The 20,118-nt window shown below is 38.2% G+C and overlaps 2 protein-coding genes and 1 long non-coding RNA gene across 11 annotated transcripts in view; 1 reads left to right on the plus strand and 2 right to left on the minus strand.

Annotated features, from left to right (window-relative positions):
- The window catches only part of LOC309882229 (annexin A2), a 65,660-nt gene extending 62,657 nt beyond the window's left edge, over positions 1-3,003 (minus strand). For 3 of the 4 annotated variants that reach the window (XR_014318254.1, XR_014318255.1, XM_082769118.1), the window contains exons 1-2: positions 2,960-3,003; positions 2,045-2,149 (exon numbers count right to left, since the gene is read on the minus strand). Coding sequence is in view for 1 of the 4 variants with exons in the window: in XM_082769118.1 (XP_082625244.1) it covers positions 2,045-2,149; positions 2,960-2,988 (134 nt within the window). In the remaining 3 variants the exon portion in view is untranslated. Of the gene's footprint in view, positions 1-2,044; positions 2,150-2,959 lie in introns of those variants that run through there. The other variant, XM_082769120.1, reaches the window with a different exon arrangement.
- A 1,340-nt stretch (positions 3,004-4,343) lies between these two features.
- LOC309882325 lies at positions 4,344-20,108 on the plus strand. Its single transcript, XR_014318270.1, has 3 exons — positions 4,344-4,438; positions 16,919-16,987; positions 19,790-20,108. It is a non-coding gene; the product is annotated as an uncharacterized lncRNA (long non-coding RNA).
- The window catches only part of RORA (RAR related orphan receptor A), a 374,669-nt gene continuing 360,181 nt past the window's right edge, over positions 5,631-20,118 (minus strand). For all 6 annotated transcript variants that reach the window (XM_082769295.1, XM_082769291.1, XM_082769293.1 and 3 more), the window contains 3 exons: positions 18,537-18,647; positions 17,263-17,375; positions 5,631-16,017 (listed from right to left, as the gene is read on the minus strand). In XM_082769295.1, the coding sequence (XP_082625421.1) occupies positions 15,853-16,017; positions 17,263-17,375; positions 18,537-18,647 (389 nt within the window). In that variant the 3' untranslated portion in view covers positions 5,631-15,852. The remainder of the gene's footprint in view (positions 16,018-17,262; positions 17,376-18,536; positions 18,648-20,118) is intronic.

Here is a 20,118-nt window from a genome sequence, read left to right on the forward strand (position 1 = left end):
TGCTAAGAATAGAGTACACAAGCTTCATTTTTCAGTTCTGAACAGTGCTAAAATTATTTGCCAAAAATGGCACTGGACTAAGGTAAAGAGCGTTAGCATCCCTCACAACAACAAAGTAACAGCATTATAAATCTGTTTTTTAAAACAACTCCAGTATGTGAAGACCAGCTTAGCCCTGCTCCATTTAAAATAAGTGGTTTTTAGAAAGAAAATATTTAAGGTTAACAAAATGAATGTTAACTGCTGATCTTGGAAAAAGCATATTTTTAAGATACGGTTCCAGAAGGAGAAAACATCTCAGGCGTTATTCAAACCCAACAGTATCACGTCCACAGTTCTTAATAATACTTCACAGCTGTCTCTCTGAATATGAGAATGTGTCCATCCTTGTGGCACAAACTGGCAAATTTAATTAAGCTGCAGCAGCAACAAGATGCTGACTCAGATATGCCAATGTAAGAACGTCAAGAAATTCTAGCAGCTTAAATTGGCTATATTCAGCACTGAATGAAATGGCAGCATATCAAGATCATTTCAGTATGCAGTGCTGTCACAATCTTCATCAGGGTGCAAACCAAAATAATCTGACAGAGCTTTTCTGTCCATATTTACAGCATTATACTTTATTTAAGCTGACGGCTTAAATTTTTCCCCTTCATTTTATCAGCAACCTGTCTCCACAGCTTCTATGGTGAGAGAACATACGCTTTAGAAAATATTTATCAGAAACCCCAATATACAAATTGACATGCTTCCTCCAGCTTTTACTTTCATATTTACCCCAACAGGTTACGTTTCTCTTCTTCTTCATAATGGCCACTCAACCCAGTTCCACTGATGCCCAAATTCTTGGGGTTGCAACCTCTTTCTGAGTATAAGCCCTCTTCTACCATACACAACTGAACATAATCACACTCCTAAGTACAGACATGTATTCTCCAAACCCCTTCCCCACCCATTTTTTTAACCTCATCGAATGGAAGAATCCTACAGCAGTAACAAATAATACCCTGTGAGGATTGTGCTCATCTCAGTCACCACACAGAGAGTTATTCCAACATAGATAACCAGGCAAAACACTTAAATCCCTTTCTCTAGCTAAAGATGTAGGACATGGCGAGACATCTATTCCCCTACAAAGCACGTTTTCAGCATCAGTTAATGAAAACACAGCAATTCCCTTTGGAACAAATTACTTCTCCACGTGCTAAATTCCTCACTTAGAGCACAACAGCTACCGGAGTTTCCATCCCCATTTTCCATAATGTGAATATTCATCCATCAAGAGAAGCTTTCAGCTCTACCTCCCTAACAGCTGGAGGATTTCTTCAAACAAACAAGGCAATACCCTAAATACAATATTCCAGCTTTTGAAATCCAGCAGCACATAGTACTATCTATGCCAAAATTATTTGTGTCCTCAGCATTTCACTTCCCATCCTTCAGCTAACAGCCTATATAGTTTCCTGATTACCCAAGGAATTAGTTGAATCTCCACTGCAGCTACCTTGCTGTTCTGTGTAAACAGTGCTAGCTACTTCCAAAACACACAAGTAAAAAGGATTTCACTGCATAGAAACATCAGCCTTCTAGAAAGTGAGAAGACAAGAGACTGACAACAGTTGTTAAAAAGAATTAGGTCTGGTTCATGGGTTACAGACTGTTTATCACGATTGAGTGCTTCAGCCCTCTTTGGTATGCAAAACCAAGCCAAAATAAAACACACCAAAAAAACCCACCACCAAACCAACCCCACACGTGCATCCGACACCGAAACGAAACAACCCTCCCAAAAATATAAGCCCCATTCTGCAAGACAGTAAGGACCAGCCAGAGGTCCCAACCTAAACTCTCCTCCCTTGTGTGGGCTCACACCAGGAAAGGCAGAGCCCAGCTGCTGCCCCACACAGCCATTAACAAATCACGCCATAGCCGGCAGCACACAGGATGCTCGCAAAACACTACGACCACGTATAAATTCGAAAGAACAACTATGAAGAGCAAAGAATATACAAAATATATATATATATATATATATATATACCTGTTTGATAAATTCCATAATTCAGACAGGCTTGGAGCCAATGAGTATTTTTCATAAATTTCATGCGAGAAAAATACTTCACTGCCATTTTTTGGTGGAATATCCCTGATAATAAAGAACAAAATAAGAACACTGCAACATACAACAAACTGAAGGCCAAATCTGACCCCGAGGAACAACAAACAGCATTAATTATTAAAAACTGGCAACTACCTATACAGTGTTTCACCCTTCCCTTCTCAGAGGCTACGTATGCAGTGTCAAATTCCCTCGTGGTTTTTAGTAGTTAAGTAAACACCTTCTTCACAGTCCAAAAAGAACAATTTAATTAATTCTGTGTATAAGTTCTAGATGTGGCTACAGGGACACTAATGTAGTTCTATGCTTTCAGACGTTCATCAGCCAAACTCCACCAGAATAAACTCGCTAGAATTTGGAGAAAAAACACAGCCATCCTGTTTGTACTTCCTCATTAACGGGAGATCGTCTGTCAGCCAGCCCGTGCCACCTGAAGGCTGCTTTGGCATGAAGCCCTTCTCGTGCACAGTGTACACAACACGCATCTTCCCGAACTGCCTCGAAAGCCACGAGGAAAGATTTAACTCTGCCTCCTTCACTCATTAACAAAGCTGACAATACGGACTCAAAACACCGTCAGTGCCCTGCAGCGTTTCCCTGCGTAACCCCAGCCCCAGCCCGTCCCCACCTACAGGCCCAGCGGCACAAAATGGCGCCGCCCAGCCCCCGGCCGAGGCGGGAACTCAGACCCCGCCCCGCCCCGCCCGGGCGCATGCGCGTCCCCGCCGCGGTGCCAGCGTGAGCGCGGAGCGCGCCTCCCGCTCGCCTCCCGCTCGTCGCCGCTCCTGAGGCGCGCTCCCGCCGGGCGGGGGGCGGCGGGGAGCGCCCCGCACCCACCACTGCGGCCGCTGCTCCGCCGCCGCCATCTTGGTGCCCCTCAGGGCGACGGCTCCGCCGCCCGCTCGTCGGCCGAGCCCGCCCTCACGGCGCCGGCCAATCAGCGCAGCGCGCGCGGGGATCGGCTGTGCCGAGCCAGCCAATGGCGGCGTAGGCGCAGGCGGGCGGCGGGCTCCGGGCGGCCATCTTGTGGCAGGCGCCGCCGCGGCGAGGGTGCGGGGTCGGGCCGGAGGTGCGTCTGAGGGGCTGCCCCGGGGGCTCGCACCCGCCTCCGCGGCCTTCGCCACGGTGTGGCCCCGACTGGGGAGCGGGCGCCTCAAGGCGCCTGTGCCCGCCTCGGGTGCGATGAGGCGGCCGGGCCGGGCTCTGCCGGGCGGTTGGGCCCTCAGGGGGTTTGGCCGCGTGTGAGGGCCGAGGCGCCTCACGGCGGTGGCAGCGCTAAGCGGCTCCCCTCTCCTCCCTGGGCTTTCAGTTTCCCTGGGTTATTCCCTGGGTTACGTGGTAACAGCAGGGCAGAGCCACAAAATCTGCCCCCCGTCCACCCTTTTTTAAATTTTCTGATGATGAGGCTTCCCAGTGTGGTGAAATAGCGAGTTCAAATGTTCTCAGTAGCTGTAGATTTACATCACAGAAAGTCATTCACTTGTGGTTTTATAAGAAAAAGTGATCCTCTTCACAGCTCTACCGATGGAGAAATGAAGAGGAAACTGCATATTGTAGCAGTCAAAGTATTCAGAGAACCTAGTCCTGTAACTAAAACTCTGGGGATTATATACAAATGCCTATCAATGTTGAGAGGGTTCAGAATTTTCAAGAGTACTGCATCGGGGTCTGGGGGTCCAGTAGCAGAGAGGAGGGCCATGAAGATGATCAGAGGGCTGCAGCACCTCTGCTATGAAGACAGGCTGAGAGAGCTGGGGCTGGTCAGTCTGCAACAGAGAAGGCTCTGGGCAGACCGCACTGCGTCCTTGCCATGGTTGAAGGGGGCCTACAAGAAAGATGCGAAAATTGTCTTTGGTAGGATGTGTGCTGATAGGATGAGGATTAATGATTTTAAAAGAGGGTAGAAGTAGATCAGATATTTGGAAGAAATTCCTTATTCTGGGTATGGTGAGGAACAGGTTGCCCAGGGAAGCTATGGATGCCCCTTCCCTGGAACTGTTTAAGGCCAGGTTGGATGGAGCTTTGGGTAACCTGGTCAGGTGGGAGGTGACCCTGCCCATGGCAGGGGTTGGAACTAGGTGGTCTTTAAGGCCCCTTCCAATCCAAACCATTCTGTGAGTCTTTGTCCAAACCCACCACCAACCAAGGAGTCTCTAGTTTGCAGTTCAGCATTAAGAAAATGGTCTGATTTTAATTTTGCGCTTTTTTTTTTTTTTGTCTCAGATAGAGGCAGAAAGGTTTTATTTCTCACTGGAGTCCCCCAGAGCCCATTCTTGGAGGTAGCCTTATGAGGAGTAATCTTACTTCAAAGCTCAGGTATGGTGGCAGTTACTTAGCACAATGATTAGAAGACTTGCCCAGGTTGTGAATGTGTCAAGTTAAGTCGAACTTCAGTCTGGCATCTCCCTAAAGCCTGCACTTTCCTTTTTTTTTTTCTTCCTTTAAGTGATATACTTTATAAACATAATTTTCTATTTCTGTGACATAAATGTGAGCACCAGGACACACTCAAAGCCACCAGATCCTAGCCTACAGTTCAGCTTTTGTTACTGGCAGACATGGGAGTCCACAGATTACTGTGAAATGAGAGACAATTTCTTTTGTTTTACTTTGAATGGATGTTGCCTAACATATCAGTGGCTAGTTCGTCCAGTGGCTAGTGTCATCTCCTGCAAATGAAGAGATTGGGCAGAAATCACATCCTGAGGATGAGAAAATTAAACTTGGAATTCCAGTGTCTCAGAGAGTGCTTAAGCCATGAAGTTTGCCCAAGAACAAATGGCACTACTTAGCACTCGCTCTAGGAGTGCAATGGCTTCCATAATTTTTTTCTTGGAGATTCAATATGTAGGTGAAGGCTTCCAGATGCAGTGCTTCAAAGATGAATGCTAATAACTAATTCTGGATTATGGTCAGGCAAATTAATACTGAGCTGTTAAAGTTCTGCCAAGACTGAGGCACTGCTGGCTAGAGGTACAAAGAGAATTTTACATGCCTGAAGTCTTAAGATAGAAATCAAAGGTGCCCCCAAGTTAGCACAACAGAGGGGAGCTGCAACTTTGAATTTTCATGACTAAATAATACTAAAACTTCAGTTTTGATCCATGAATCCTCTTTCAGAACTAGCCCAAAGTGCAGTCTCCAAATTCACTGGTTAGTTTTTAAGCCAGATTTCTTGTATGGTGCACTCAATGCAGCGCACTGTGATGTTAAAGAAGACACTTTCAAGGATAGGGAAGCTAGACTGATCCAAAATAAATCTGAGGATGTTTATGCTCTTCTTAGCCAAAAGGGGAGCTTAAAAGGTGTTGGGGAGTCTTCTAATTTCCCTGCCATCAAGCGTTTTTGATTTATGTAACAAAAACCTCTTGATATATGTGCCTGAAAGCACAGCCTAATTTTGTAATTGTTGATCTCTTGAGGATTAAACCTAATACATATCAAGATACAGAAAAACACAAGATTTTACTAACAAAAAGAGTCAAGACAGATTTTTCCATTAGAAGCTGAAGTTTTATTACAGGATAACAGTACATAAAGCACATCTAAAATCGATGTGTTCAATGCACTTAATAAAGGTAATGTAATATTAAAGGTACAGTTTCTAAGTACAATATAACAACATTCATATTAGAATGAAAATTGGAGTATTTAAAAGACAACATTAAATCTCTTATTTTTACAGTCATATTTACAAAATGAATCAAAATACTTTTTTTCGGGACTGAGTAAAATAACAAACTTGAATATAAGCAGGCTATTGTAAGAGTGAATTGGAAAGGTCCATGAAAGTGAAAAGTTAAGTGATTGGGTAAAGATCATTAGCAAAGGTTTAGTACAATACCACTTTAGTATTCCTCTTGATGGCTTACGTTTAATGGTGGCTAGAAAAGGAATTTATACATACTGTACATATAACAGACGGCATACATTTACATGTACAGTATAGTTTCATTTGAAGTTGTGTGTATTTACAGAAATTTGAGCATATCACTCAACGAGGTTTTTGAAGTTCATGTGCTTAATCCTCAAACTGACGTATATTTGAAATCATCATTTATTCTCATTTTGTTACGTTGAACATTTAGTCAACAGGGAAAATATGTTAACCAAATGGTTTTGCATAAATATATCAAACTATTAAAATTAAAACAATAGGGAGAACGTGTTCCTAGCATTATGTATAAGTTAGTACATACAAATTTAAGAGCGACTCCTTTTCTTTTTGAAAATATCAAAAGGTGACTTAAATCAACAAGGGAAAATAAAATTGTCATGGCTTGTATTTAAATAAGATTGTAGCTTCAAGAGGTTTTTATAATTATCCTGATAGTGTTTGCAATTAAACATTCCACTTATGAAAATATACGCACGGTGCAGTAAAGTTTGTATTTATTTTTAGGACAACAGTATGTTTGCTGTTTAAAAAAAATTATTTATATATATATATTCCTTGAATTGAGGGTATAAAAGCAGTGCATGGAAGCCAAGAATCATGGCTTTAAAATTCACTACCTTCTATTATCAAAAAGTGCAGTAAACAGAAACAATTGTATTTAATAAATTGCTCAAAAATCTTTGCTAAAGATCTTATAAATTCAGTAATATTACAGAAAAATTCTAATAAATATTTAAAAGGTTAATTACCTCCTTAGTTAGATATTTGATATCCATTGGTTTTTAAGAATTAACACAAAAACAGTATCTAGAATGAAAGGAACAGGGGATAAGAATACTTTTAAGGGTACATGACTATGTAAATTAAGGTATATATGAAAAATAAAAACAAAACCCCCAGACCTGACAAATGTTGCGAATTCCACTCCTTAATTAACTTTAGTTGCTAGTGGCTGTCCTCAGATACGTATGCGTGATTTATAAAGCATACCCAAGGACTGAATTTAGCCATCGATCTATCATCGAAGATTTACAGAAAATTCCTATTTACAGTAACTGGAGTTAATTGTGTAGGCATAGCCTAGTAACATCTGCGGTTTGAGTGTGTACAGATCCTATTTAACGTGAAGAGGGAGGAAGGCACCCATCAGAATAACATCTATAAATATCAGATGCCACAAGAAGATAGGTATCTACAAACAAGCCAAATAACTACCTCCCTTTCAGACAGACAGCATATTGTAAATAGTTTATACTGCTAGATTTGATTCTTTTCTTGTTTCTGATACGATACAGGCAGACTGATTTATTAACCAAAAGGGTAACAAGCTGGACAGAACGTTTTTAGTAATGTTAATAATGTAGAAGAAAATTCTACATTTGATATCAAGTATCTGTACCGGTGAAGTAATTTTCTCCTTATTAAATATACTATAGAATAATTTATATAATGACACTATGCATTTAAAGAGAAAACCATGTCCCAAATCTTGTACTCTGATACAGGTACTTGTTGGGCATATGTAGGTGTATATATATATATACACAAATATATATATATTTATATATAGTTATACTCAGTGAAATTAACAAGACCCAAAGGTGGTATTGTCTAGGAATAAAAGGGGTTTGTTTGCTTTTGTTCACAAAAGTAACTTATCTAGCACCACACATCAGAAAAACACAAAAATAGCACACTCTAGTTCTAAACAGCTATGTCTAAAATAGATTATATAGTAAAACAGATATTATACAGCATAATGTGGTATTTGATAAACAGATAAATATTTGCACTGTGTAGGCTGTTTATAGTATAACTTTATCTATACAGAATGAAAGCAAAAAGTTAACTGTATAGAGGTGAGCAGAACAACATTAAATATTATGACTCCAAAGCAGAGACGAAGTTAGAGTTGAAAGAATAGAGCAAGATAAAATGTTTACAGGCCATTACAAGTCCTTAAATTAGTAGTAAAATAAGGAATCAGTTGCTCAAGTTTAAGAAAGCAGTAAACAAGAGATTGCATTTACATGCAGATGTCTAAAACTTGTATTTCTTTTAAATCTATGCACAAAAAGTCATTTGTTTTTATTGCTTGACATTCAGTTATGGCTAGAGTATTTTTTAACCTTTTTTGTACTTTGGAAACAAGAATATTGTTAAAGGTGCCATAAAAATGGACAACATTGAAAACAGTTTGCAAATAAACCACCTAACACTGCAGTTCTTTATACATTTTAAAAAGCCTTGTCTGGGGTTTGTCATATGTTAAATATATTTAAACTGGGAAAATACATTGTAGCTTGAAGCCTCCCATTGGCCCAAACATCCAATACAAAAACACATCTCCAGAAAAGGAGCAGGCAGACAGTACAGTTACATATAAAGAAGCAGCCAGTTAATGTCCTAATATTTCAAATATTCACCACTGTTCTGTAACTTGTTTCTAAATCAATGTAGAAATGAGGAACATTTTGGATTTAGAAAGGTGTACAGTACGTATGCCTTTTTGTGAAATAAAATTCACTGTATTGCTTATGAATTCTCTGCATTAGAAACGACAGCATTACAGATTGCAAATTCCTGTAAAGTTTATGCATCTACATTAAGACTCTGTGGGGTAATTTAGGTTAGTGTTTCTCAAACTGAAAGTCACGACCATTAAAAGTTGCCCAAGTGTTTAGATTATTATCAAAACACTTTGTCAGGCTCACACAGCTTGTTTCTATGTGAATCGTAGCAGCTCTGTTCACCAGCACAGACAGACGCACTGTGCTGGCCGGGGAACTCATCCTACTTAGTGGATGCAGCTCAGCTCCCCTGGCATGAAGGGGCTGCAAGAACTGGCTGTTGGCTGCCTGCGCTTGTGGTAGCCATGGAGTTACTGCTGAATACCCAGCAGCAGCTCAGTTGCTTTAGCTGGGCAAGGCGGCCAGTAATTACACCTGGTTCTCACTCCCTACCCCAGGAAAACTAAGTTAATTCCAACACATAGAGCTCTATGAAGAAATATAGCCCAGAGGGACTGTGCTTTCAGAAAGCTTGAGAAACACTGACTTGCAGGAAAACAAGTACACAAAGGACATAGGAACACTGAAAACATGCAGGTGTTAACAAAAAGGTGTGGTGTCACACATCAAGTTGAACAACTTGATTGTGAAGGTCAGCTTGAAGAAGTAATGAGATTCTGAGGGAAGACAAAGAAATGAATATTGTGGCAGGAGGATTGAACCCATGAGTATTGATCTGAAGCCTTTATCATGTTTTTTCTTATTTGGATAGCCTACTTATTGCTATAAAGTTATTGCTATATTCTACCGATGATAAAGGCAAACAAACAAAAGACAAGATAAAGAGCAATGTTACGTGTGAAATAGGTAGAATACAGCTTTTATTTTGATGTTAAAATTCTATTTAGTACCTGAATAAAGTTCCAAAGATAGACTGTATATTAACCTAAATGTTACATATTTTCCCCTCAAGTCCAGTGACTTAGCATTATTTAGTGAGCTACTAACACAGTACTAGGATTAAAACACATACTCAATGATTTTTAAATAAATAACTCATTCAAATTTTAAAACTTCTCTTTTTGTTGTTGTATTTGGTATCCTTATGCATTTGCCCTCATTTCCACCAAATGATTTACTGACAAATATTTACGCAAAAAGAAAATAGGAGGTTAATATTCAAATACATTGATGGAATGCAATGTTTAAAGTAATAAATATTAGTATTAATAATAAAAATTTAATTCTAGTAGTTACATTTCTCTAGCTAAGGAAAATAAAAATGTTTCCTCTGTGCAATCAAAATGAGCTAGCACAGGTAGAATTTCGGATACTGACTACTCAAAAGCAAATTGCTTCTTATTTTGGGATATTGGATGATATATGCTGTTTCTGACACTGATTTATCTACTTTGGGGACTTCAAGAATTTGCTGGAAAAAATCATACACTGTTTGCACAGCTTCTACTGGCAACCTATTTGTTCATCAAGTACAGACTGGGGAACATCTATGTCAATCCTTAGAGCCCAAAAGAAGATACTGTAATGTTTGGATCACCCCGCTACATAGTTAATACATTGTGTAGACTGCGAGTATTAATAGTATGTTTAATTGATCAGCAAGTATGAAAAGGAGGATTTCTGTTGAGAATCAGCAATAGTGATTTTCTTCTGGTGACATTGCCAGAACACAAGCTAATCAGGAGGTCATACTTACTTAGCAGTTGTAAGCCTTAGAAGGCCATTCCAAGCTAAACTGGACCATCAGCTTGCAAAATGTTAAGAAAGGTTTCCCTAATGATTATATGTGAGATCAAGTAAACAACTGGAAGCCATAGACCCAGTGGAAAACAAAACAAACTTACTAACCTAAGATACTGGAGAACTGATGCTTTTTGCAAGAAAAAAAGACGTTTGATAGAGAAATTCACTCTCTTCCAGATCTCTAACCAGTCTTGAAATCTTGCTCATTTTGTCCATAGTTGCTTATTTACTTTCCTACTTGCATTTTCAAAATAATGTGAGGCCACAAAAGAAAACTAATTGTGATAGGCTTCCAGAATCATACAATTTGGCACTTAGAGACTTACTAGACACTGCTGGTTTTCGCTACTGTTGTGATCATTTGAAACTGATGTACTAGATACGAAAATGACTGACTTCAGCCTTAGTGTTTCTTTCCTGTCAGGTTTTTTGCTTTACCATGAAGCATAAGTGATAATGACAGATAAGGTCTGAATTACTGTTCTTGTATTCTATGTGACTTTACTGCCAAAACCTGATCATTGCATTTTCATTCATATTGTACTATCATAAACTGATTTGTTTTCTTTGACAATTTAAATACTGAAAACCCATTTTATATTGCAAAACACAGAAATTCACCTGGAAAAAGTCCTATGATTATAACAACGTCCAGAGGTTATTGAAATTAAATTTCCATCACGATCTATTAATGGATCAGCATTAATTTATTTGCTAAAATATAATTGCAAAAACCTTTGCAATTGTTTGGAGTAATATTGTTTGGAAGAAAATAAAGACCAAGGAGCAGATAGATTGCAAAACTGAGTCATAGAATGAGGCACACATAGAGCATTTAGTTAAAAAAAAATAAAAATCTATCCAGTTCTCTTGTGCCTGGGGGAGAGGGGGAGAGGGGAAGGGAAGAAATACTAGCTTTTTTTTTTTTTTTTCTTTTTAAAGTAATTTGTCCCACCAGTAGTACTGGCCACCCTGTTGAAGAGTTTTAGAAGATCCCTGAGCACATTAGTTTCTGACTCTTAACCCCAGCTCCAAAATGATAGGGCCTCCGTTGTTGATAACAAGATGGATTGTCATTCACAGTTAAGTCAATCATAAGGTGCTTATATATTTACCCTTTTTTTCACCAATCAGCACAAAGAACTGTCAGAAAATAACTTTTATTTTTCTTTTTAAATAATAAAAGGGCACAAAATTATTAAACAGTCAATGTTTTGTGACAGTGGTTTAGGATTATTATCTGGCTGCCCCTCAACAACAGACAAGTGATTCAATCGACATTCCTTAGCAAAAAAAAAAAAAAAAAAAAAAAAAGGCAAAAAAAATCCTGTACAAATATGTATTTTTCCCTGAGGGATCAAGGTTACACCCGCAAGTGCTCTATGTACATATTGCACTGTAGAGGAATGAAGAACATGTGCAAAAAAAGCAACAATGATTGAAGCTTACTAATCAAACCTTTTAATCATGACCGCTATGTCATCTTGCATTTTGGAATGTCGGAACACAGCTATTCCTTAAATCTACAATGTAAAAAATGAAGAAAAGAAAGAAAAAGAAACACACACCTCTACTATGGCACATTCAATGAAATAAAAAGTTTTCCAAAGACAAATAGACAAATTCCATCAAGAAAATAATACAAAGTTCGTTCATTTGTGTTTTTTTTTGTTTTTTAGAAAAATTACATTACTTTCTTTCATTGTTTCACATTACAAAATCTTTTTTTTTTTTTTTTTAATGTTTACACAAATCACATTTTATTGCAGGAATATTTCAAGTGCCATCAAATATTTATAGAAGGGTTAAAAAAATAGAAGTCTCTCTAAAGTGGTCCAGACAAGGCTTTGTATAGAATAAATCTTTTTTCCACCTTCTGTTTTTGTCTTAAGTATTTTCAATACATTTTCTTTTTTTCATTGACACTTAAGAGCCTAGAAGCAGCCACTCACACGCACCCACGCATATATTCATGTGCGCACAACAGTACTCTCTCTCACACACACAGGTGCACATACACACACAGATATCTTGGTATCCATACTAAGATAGATAAGCTTTAATAAAGAACAACCAAACTTAAAAACAGCCTCCCTTTTCACCTCATCCCATAGTTTTTAAAAACCAAACAATATTAGAGATGCTGAAGTATGTTAGGGCGGTCCAAATGACAGTATACTATACTCTTTTCTAGAAAGCCAGAAAATATCTCTGTGGATAGTTATTATGCCCAATAAAAAGTCTCTTTGCAGACCTCAATGAACGGATCATTCAAGAGCAATATGTTACTTCTTTATCTTCAGCTATCCTCACGTTTTTGTTTGTAGTCAGCTGGGCAGATCATGAAGATACTTGTGAATATCCACTGCCCCCCAGTATGGTTTTTAACTGAATAGTCTGTTGATTGTCTGACACCAGGCCACAGTCCCAGAGTTGTGCAGAGTGCACTTCCTCTGCCGCGTCAGGTTCTCACATGGCAGGCATTCCGGCCAGCCGCACTGAGGCTAGTCTACATCCCCTTTCATAACAGCCTCTGTGGCAACTGCCGTCTTTTCAGTACATCTGCCATGGCCGTATCTCTTTTTTCCTTGTCTCTACCAAGCGAAACAAAGCCAGTAATATTCTATTGCCAAGTGGCTGCTAACTGTGATCAGGAAAGCAGACTTCCTTGGGGTGTGTATGCACAGCCTGGTTTGACAAGGTGCTAGTACACAGGAGCTCCCGCTGTGAAAAACAACAGCATGTAGGTGCTGCATAACCTGGGAGATCATGGCACAAGCCAATTCTAGATGTAACAGGCTTTCAGTTAAGGCCTTATTAGGAACCCTTCTATGATTATGCATTTTATTATTAAATGCTCCCCAATTCTGTGTTGTCAGTGACTTATGGGTATAAATACTCTGAACTAGATACTGAACAAAACCATTGGCGTCTAAAGGCCTGGTAAAGTACTAATATTCATCAGGAAAAGATAGGTTAATGATGTGACTGAAAATTAATCCCAATTGCCTGGTAGTCTACTTATTTTCAGAAACAGGAGTTGTATCTCACTCTCTAAAAAAGTACAAGTCTTACTTCATTACTCATTAGTTGACACTGCAATTAAGTTTAGTTGATCTTTAAAGGACTAGCACCTAAGGCTGGTCACATTCAGAAAACATTTGTTAGTTAAAAATGTTGATTTAAAAGTAGGAACACATACTGGAATCAAAGTACCGTATCATGCCAGTTACTCCAATAAAGTAAACAATGATTCTAGGAAAAGGTATCAGTGAGATTGCAGAGAGCGTGTGCTGGGCTGGGAGCGGGCAGGATGGCACAGCACAAGGACAGCTCTCTGGCCTCCATCCTGGTGCTCACAAAGCTGCAAGTGTTCCTGTCCACCTCTCCCTGCTTTCACCCCATATAGAGGAATGATAGCCAAGTGCTATCCAGTGCTATCTACAAGGTTCCCTGACGAAAAAAAAACAACTTTGAGAGGTCATGGCTCAATGGCTCAATTTGACCCTAAAGGAAACATTCAAATCACAGAATAAATCTCTGTTTTGCTTGTAATGATCTGCTGCCCTAGTTCTTCTTTTAAAATGGTTAGACTTCAGTGTGCTTCTGTTCAATTGAATGTTACTTTTCAATGACTGTATGTAAGCAATTTATTATCTTTGGAAATTGAAGTGGTAGAGTGCATTGTGGGTTTTTCTCTTTTTTAAAGTCCTATTTTTTTCATATGTACTTCATCATAAACCTAATTTGTACAGGTCTATAAGACATCTGGTTGTGTGTACTCATCTCATCCAAAAGCAGTTATGCACCTCTGGTGCAATAAGCCACAGTTTATTTTGTGATGTGGTTTAGTGTGGATATGTTCCCTTCAGAACTAATTTAATTTCTGTATCTTGCTGCATTTACTCAGAGACAGTACTATATGTAAAGAGAATGGTAACGTATTAATAAAGATGGCAAGATTTGGCTTATCAGTTGGTTACGCAACGCAGGAATCACAACTTCAAAATGCCAGAATGTAGATTTATGGTATTTGTGATTTCCAGGCATTAAACAGAGTCCAAAACAATGTTTTCTAGCAACAGCGTACCCTTATTTTATTAGTCTGTTCTCATGTGATAAACTTTAAAGTGCATCGATTTAAATAAAGAGAGCAATTCTGTTCAGCTACTTTAAATTGAACTGGTGGATGTTTGAAGAACATGGGTCACTGTCTAATCTCACTGAAGCCAAAACCAAACATCCTGTGGATTTTGGTAGGATAGAGTTTGGAGTTTGAAGGCATTGTTTACAAAATGGAGTAAAAAGTATGTAATATTATGTCTAAAAACCAATTTTCCACATATATGTCATACACATACTTTTACTGTAGATACAGACTTGAGTAAATCCCTTCAAACCTGGGTTTATGTTGGGCTTGGCACACTTTGTTAACAGCATGATTTTCAAGGGTGATGCTTTATTCTATCTGTAAGCGATCTGTAATTGCTTAAGTTAACTTTGTCCAAGGAAACTCAGCACCTTTGAAAATGAGGCTTTTGACTTGTGTGCCTAAATCTGAATCTTGGCATATAATTTTAAACATCCAGGTTTGAAAGATTTGAAAACAAAAGTACCTTTTAAATTAACAGTTGAAAAGCTGATTTTAATTTAGAAACTTTTCCTTATTTTCAAACACTTAAAAAAAAATCTGTGTAACCATTTCAGGATATGACCAGCCTCTCTTTAAAAGTAACATGGAAAACAGCAGCATAAATACCTCCCAATGTACCAGTACCTGCCAAAAACCTTTTTCAGTTAAACTTGAATTTCTGGTGCACATGCAACACAACAATGAACACGCTAGCATTTAATTTAAAGAAAAAGGTGCAAAATGAAAGTGCCTTATCAATTCAACAAGAAAAGCTATACCAGTAACTACATTTTATATTAATTAAAACAATATATAAACAATATCTCTTTTGCTATATATAGTCTTCATGCCCATTTACCCTGTAATATATTATAATGCTATTGTTGCTATTGCTATGGACCCTTTTCATGCCGTTCTGTCTACTGGCAAACAGTGGTAGGTGAAAAAAATCGTCCTTCATGAAACAATGAGCAAGTTGTGCAAACTGATGCTGAAATCTCTGCAATGCACACCAGTCGCTGATTACTAGGTGGACTCTCTGTTCTGATCAACAAATTGATTGTTCTGTAAGAAGTCTGGGCAGTGAACTACAAGAGAAAACAACCTTCTGATATTAGTACCCTCAGTCTGTGTAAACAGAGGTCAAGGATTGAGAAGCTGAGACAGAAAAAGGGTCCATATTTGTAGGCATAATGGAAATCATATGCATGAGAAAAACAAGTTCAACTTTGTTTCATTGTTTCCCATCCTTCGCCTGACCCCGACTGCCAAGAGATGTGCAGTGTGTTGGCTCCCTAGGTCTGTGCAGGGCCATATAAAGTGTCTCGGTTTTCTTTTTTTTCTCTTTTTTTTTTTTTTTCTCTTTTCCTTTCTTTTGTTTTAATGTTTGTACTTCAGACATTCTAGAAGTGCTTAGGTGATACGTTTACCCATCAATTTGCATCGCTGGCTCAAATTCTGAAGTGAACAACTCCTTGTAAAGTGGAGGAAAATGAAGTCGTACAATGTCTGGGTATATTGCTTTAAATGCCATAAGCTTTTCTGTATGTCGTCCGCACAGTGCTCTTAAAGTAGACACTTTGCATATTAACTGTAAAAAAAATGAACAGAAGTCACAGAGTCATACATAGAACCAGGCCTCCTTAGGATCAGAGCTCTCTGAAACATATGGAATTCACTTCAGTTGTTTACATTAACAGTGACATTTCAGAAGCATAGTAGTGGCTGAGTATGGTATGTCAGATTTAAAAAAAAAGGAAAAGGGGGAAGCCACTAAAATGCTATCAAGTAATGTATGAATACTATTTGTGAAAGAATCTTTCCTTGAAGTAGCTAGAAAAATGTATCACTTGCCTAGTATCTAGGCAATAGCATGAGCACCAGATTGATATGGAACTATTACCTGTCTGGACCTTTATTCATGCTACTTAGCTACTTCCTTGGAAGAAGGCATGGCTGATAGCTCTTAAACCCACTGTATTATATAGGGAAATGGCAGTATAATAGATCAGGCTATTTACATTTATGCCCAATAAAGGTAAAATGAAATTGTCATAAAGGAAAGATCAGAAAAATCTGTACTAAAAAAAAATATGGCTAGAGCGGTCATTGAACTTACTGAGTACATATTTGTACAAAAGCACTGGAAGAAACCTTCTAACAAAGGTATCTAAAGTATATGGTGGGAAAAGAATGATATGAGCTAGGACTTGAAATGAGGACAATCTGGAAAGCCTAGACTTTATACTGGGCTGTAACATCCTGCTTGTTGTAATTAATTCCATGGTGTTAAACTAAGCATGAACATCCCTTCTGTGAAGTTCAACAAGGAACTATGTCTGCAAGGTAGTGCCTGTCCTTCCCCTGGTTTTCACTTTTTTTTTTTTTTTTTTTTTTTTAAAACATCACACTGCCTTTGAATTTTTGAAAACTTACGTGATGATACTTTAGATTAACATAATAGTATTTACTATCTCTTTTCTCCTCCCTAGCCATCAAGATTTGGAAAAAATGATGAGAAAAAGACTGTGTGGGGAACTCACGGAATGCTGAGAAACAAGGTTAGTTTGGATATTGTGTCTTGTCACAACCTAGTTGTCATGCAGACAGAGGTTTCATGAAGATCAAGGCCTGCATATTGGAAAACTGAAATAGTGTTCTGCATGGCAGAAATGTTGTTTAGGACAAGTAGAATAAAAACGTTGATGGGTTTTCATTTTCATTTTGCATTTATGCATTTACTAAACCATACTTCAGTGTGGTTTAGTGTGGCTTTTATATTGTTCATAAGAAAGTGTACTTTCACAGTTGTGACATGGCACAGTATGATTCATACCTTTGTTAGAATTCCATCTTCTCGGTGGTTTTTCTGTAGGACGTGCTGAAGTGCTAGCTGAATCTTCTGTTGGAGTTTTTCAATTTTTACCTTCTCCTGAAGCCATGAACGATCTAAATACAAATGGAGTTAACACCTCTAGTACTGCGTACATCCATCACATTGCACCAAGAAATACTAATTCTATTGCAAATTTGTATTTCCTGTTTGCAATCTTCCTTACATTTTAACACTCTTACATAAGAAATGAGTTTTAAAATTCATTGGTTTTGGAATACATTTATTACCTCGATTTAAAATTACTTTTATAAAGCCCTCAATAAGAAGATTGCTGCATATCTGAATAAGCTTTATTAATTATTTGCTAATAAGGTCTTTAAAATGCAGGGTGTTTACAAAACGAAGCTAGCAACTTTTTAGTGGGAAATGAATAGATTACATAATGAACAAGCAGTTGGAGTGGAACTCTTTCCTTAGACCTACAGTGACATACAGAAAAATCAGAAGCAATATTAAGCTATTCAAAAAGTGCTCCTAAACTTCCTAGCAGAAATGAAGGATCACCTGCGACAGCTGGTGTGGCAGAACTGAGGGATTCTGTGGCTTAAATACTAAGACAAAGGGCAAACATACTTCCATCACGGCAAATAGCATAAAAATATCTTTATGATGGAGTCAATAACTCACTGTTGCTAATAGACTCCTCCAACACATACTGCTGAGTCCACTATACTGCAGTTTAAAAAAAGACTGTATTTCCTTTGGTCTTATGCCAAACACAAACTGACTTTCTCAAGTGGTATCCTATTTCACCCAACTTAATATGTCTTCCCAGTACCTGGAGTACTGTGTGAATCTGTTTGAGATAATAATCTCAGAAAAAAACACATTTTATCATGTGCTTGTGACAATTCTGTTACAGCTGCACGCTCACACCCACTGGCAGTTGACTATATCAATTCAATGCTGTCCATGTTCTGCCTGTCCCACCTAGATCGCCCTGGTGATCTCAATCAACATGCATTTAAGCTTTTGCGAAGAAGCTGTATCAACAAGGAGAAACATTAGAAAACATGGGTTTAGATTAGAATTTCCAACTTGATTTGTTCTTAAATTTATGTTTTAAATATATTTATGAAAAAAATTGGTCATGAGGGACCAAAACATTGTTGACATTTCATGCTGTCTGATAGTCTTAGCTTTACCATTAAAAGATACTTCAAAATGAAAATGAACTCTACCATAGAAATCTAGAGCAATACTTTTTCTCTTACCTGCTGACATTAAAACAAATGCAGAAAACAAAGCTATCTCATCTTCTGTCAGGTGCATAGAACACAAACTTTTTCCAAATTCAAACACAAAACTAATGAAGTCTTCACAACCTGCCAAAAAGAAGGTACAGCTCATGCCAAATTGTTTAAAACCATTTCAAAGCTACACAGTTGCTGATATATTCTGATGAAGGTGAAACATGGGTGTAAAATACTTTATGAGTGAACATTCTTCCCCTTAAGGACTGTCGAGTGATGATATCGAGATCTCATTCATGCCTGTTTTTTTTTTAACCTATTCACCCTATTTTATTTATTTATTTATTTACCAATTTAACCTAGTCCCACAAGTCCCCCACACCCTGGTACCCAGTATTCTGAAGGCTTTGTACATTTTATCTTGTTGTTCTTTTGGGGTAAATACAGATGAAAACCAAGCCATTTTTGAACTCAAAATCAGTTTGGCTTTGTTGCCATTCTAAATGAAACTTTCTCATGTTACTGTGGACTGGATGTTTTAAATGTGTACTTGGAAAATGCTGATTTCAATAATATTGAGCACACAGAAGAGGGAGGGGAGAAAGGCATACAAGATACATGCAGGAGCAAAAGGAGAAGCCAGGGTCTGAAAGCTTTTCATGCAGAAAAAGAACTGTGTCTCCTTTCATCCATTCTCTTGCTCACACAGGTGTAAGTCAGGTTACTGCTGCTGTTACACATGCTGTTACGCAGTTCACAAAAGCTGAGCCCTGCTTTGAAAGGGACTGCAACCTCTGTTGGAATAGGGTTCTCCTCTGCAGATCTCAGCCCCCAACCCAGCTTAAATTTCTGGGTGTAGTTGGTAACAGATGAAAGTAATTTTTCATTGGATCTAGTAGCAGGTAGAGGCCCACATCTGATACTGCATTCTCTGAATTGTTTGCACTGAGACTTTGTACCTTGAGGTATTTTAGAAAGGCATGGAATACTTCAGTAACTGTATGGTATTCTTCACTGCCATATTGTCACTGCCATTTTTCACTGCCCTCCAAAATGGCTTACATCCCAAATTTATACCCAATTAAATGCATCCTTTTAAAAATAGAAGTTTAAAAAAATTGCTACGGTATGGTTTAATTAAAAAAATATTTACAATATTTTACTTGCAAATAACTAGATTTTGCATATTACAAGACACTATTAACAACTTCAAAGCAGTAATGTCAGTGTATCCAAAAGAGACTTAAAGTTTCCTTTTTTTTTTTTTCCAACAGGATACATCAAACTTTACAAGGGATTATGAAATCTGAGCTTCTGTTCTTCACAAATGTGTCCAAACAGACCTACCCTGATCTAAGGTACATAATGGATTTTAACACCAACAATCCTTTGCTGCATGGAGTTAAGCTGTTGTAACTCCTGAAATCAGCTTGGCTTCAAACAGAGCCAGCATGATTGTTTACAAAATAAGCAGTTTGAGCTTTTCAACTCTCTTTTTATTTGAATACTACAAGCTGATTTTTTCAAGGCAGCTGTCTCTCTTGCTCTTCTACCTTATTGTTTTTATTCTGTGGTTTAAAATGCAACACTTGACATTTCCTTA

Source organism: Aythya marila, assembly GCF_965140915.1.
Source record: "Aythya marila genome assembly, chromosome: 11".
Lineage (NCBI taxonomy): Eukaryota > Metazoa > Chordata > Aves > Anseriformes > Anatidae > Aythya > Aythya marila.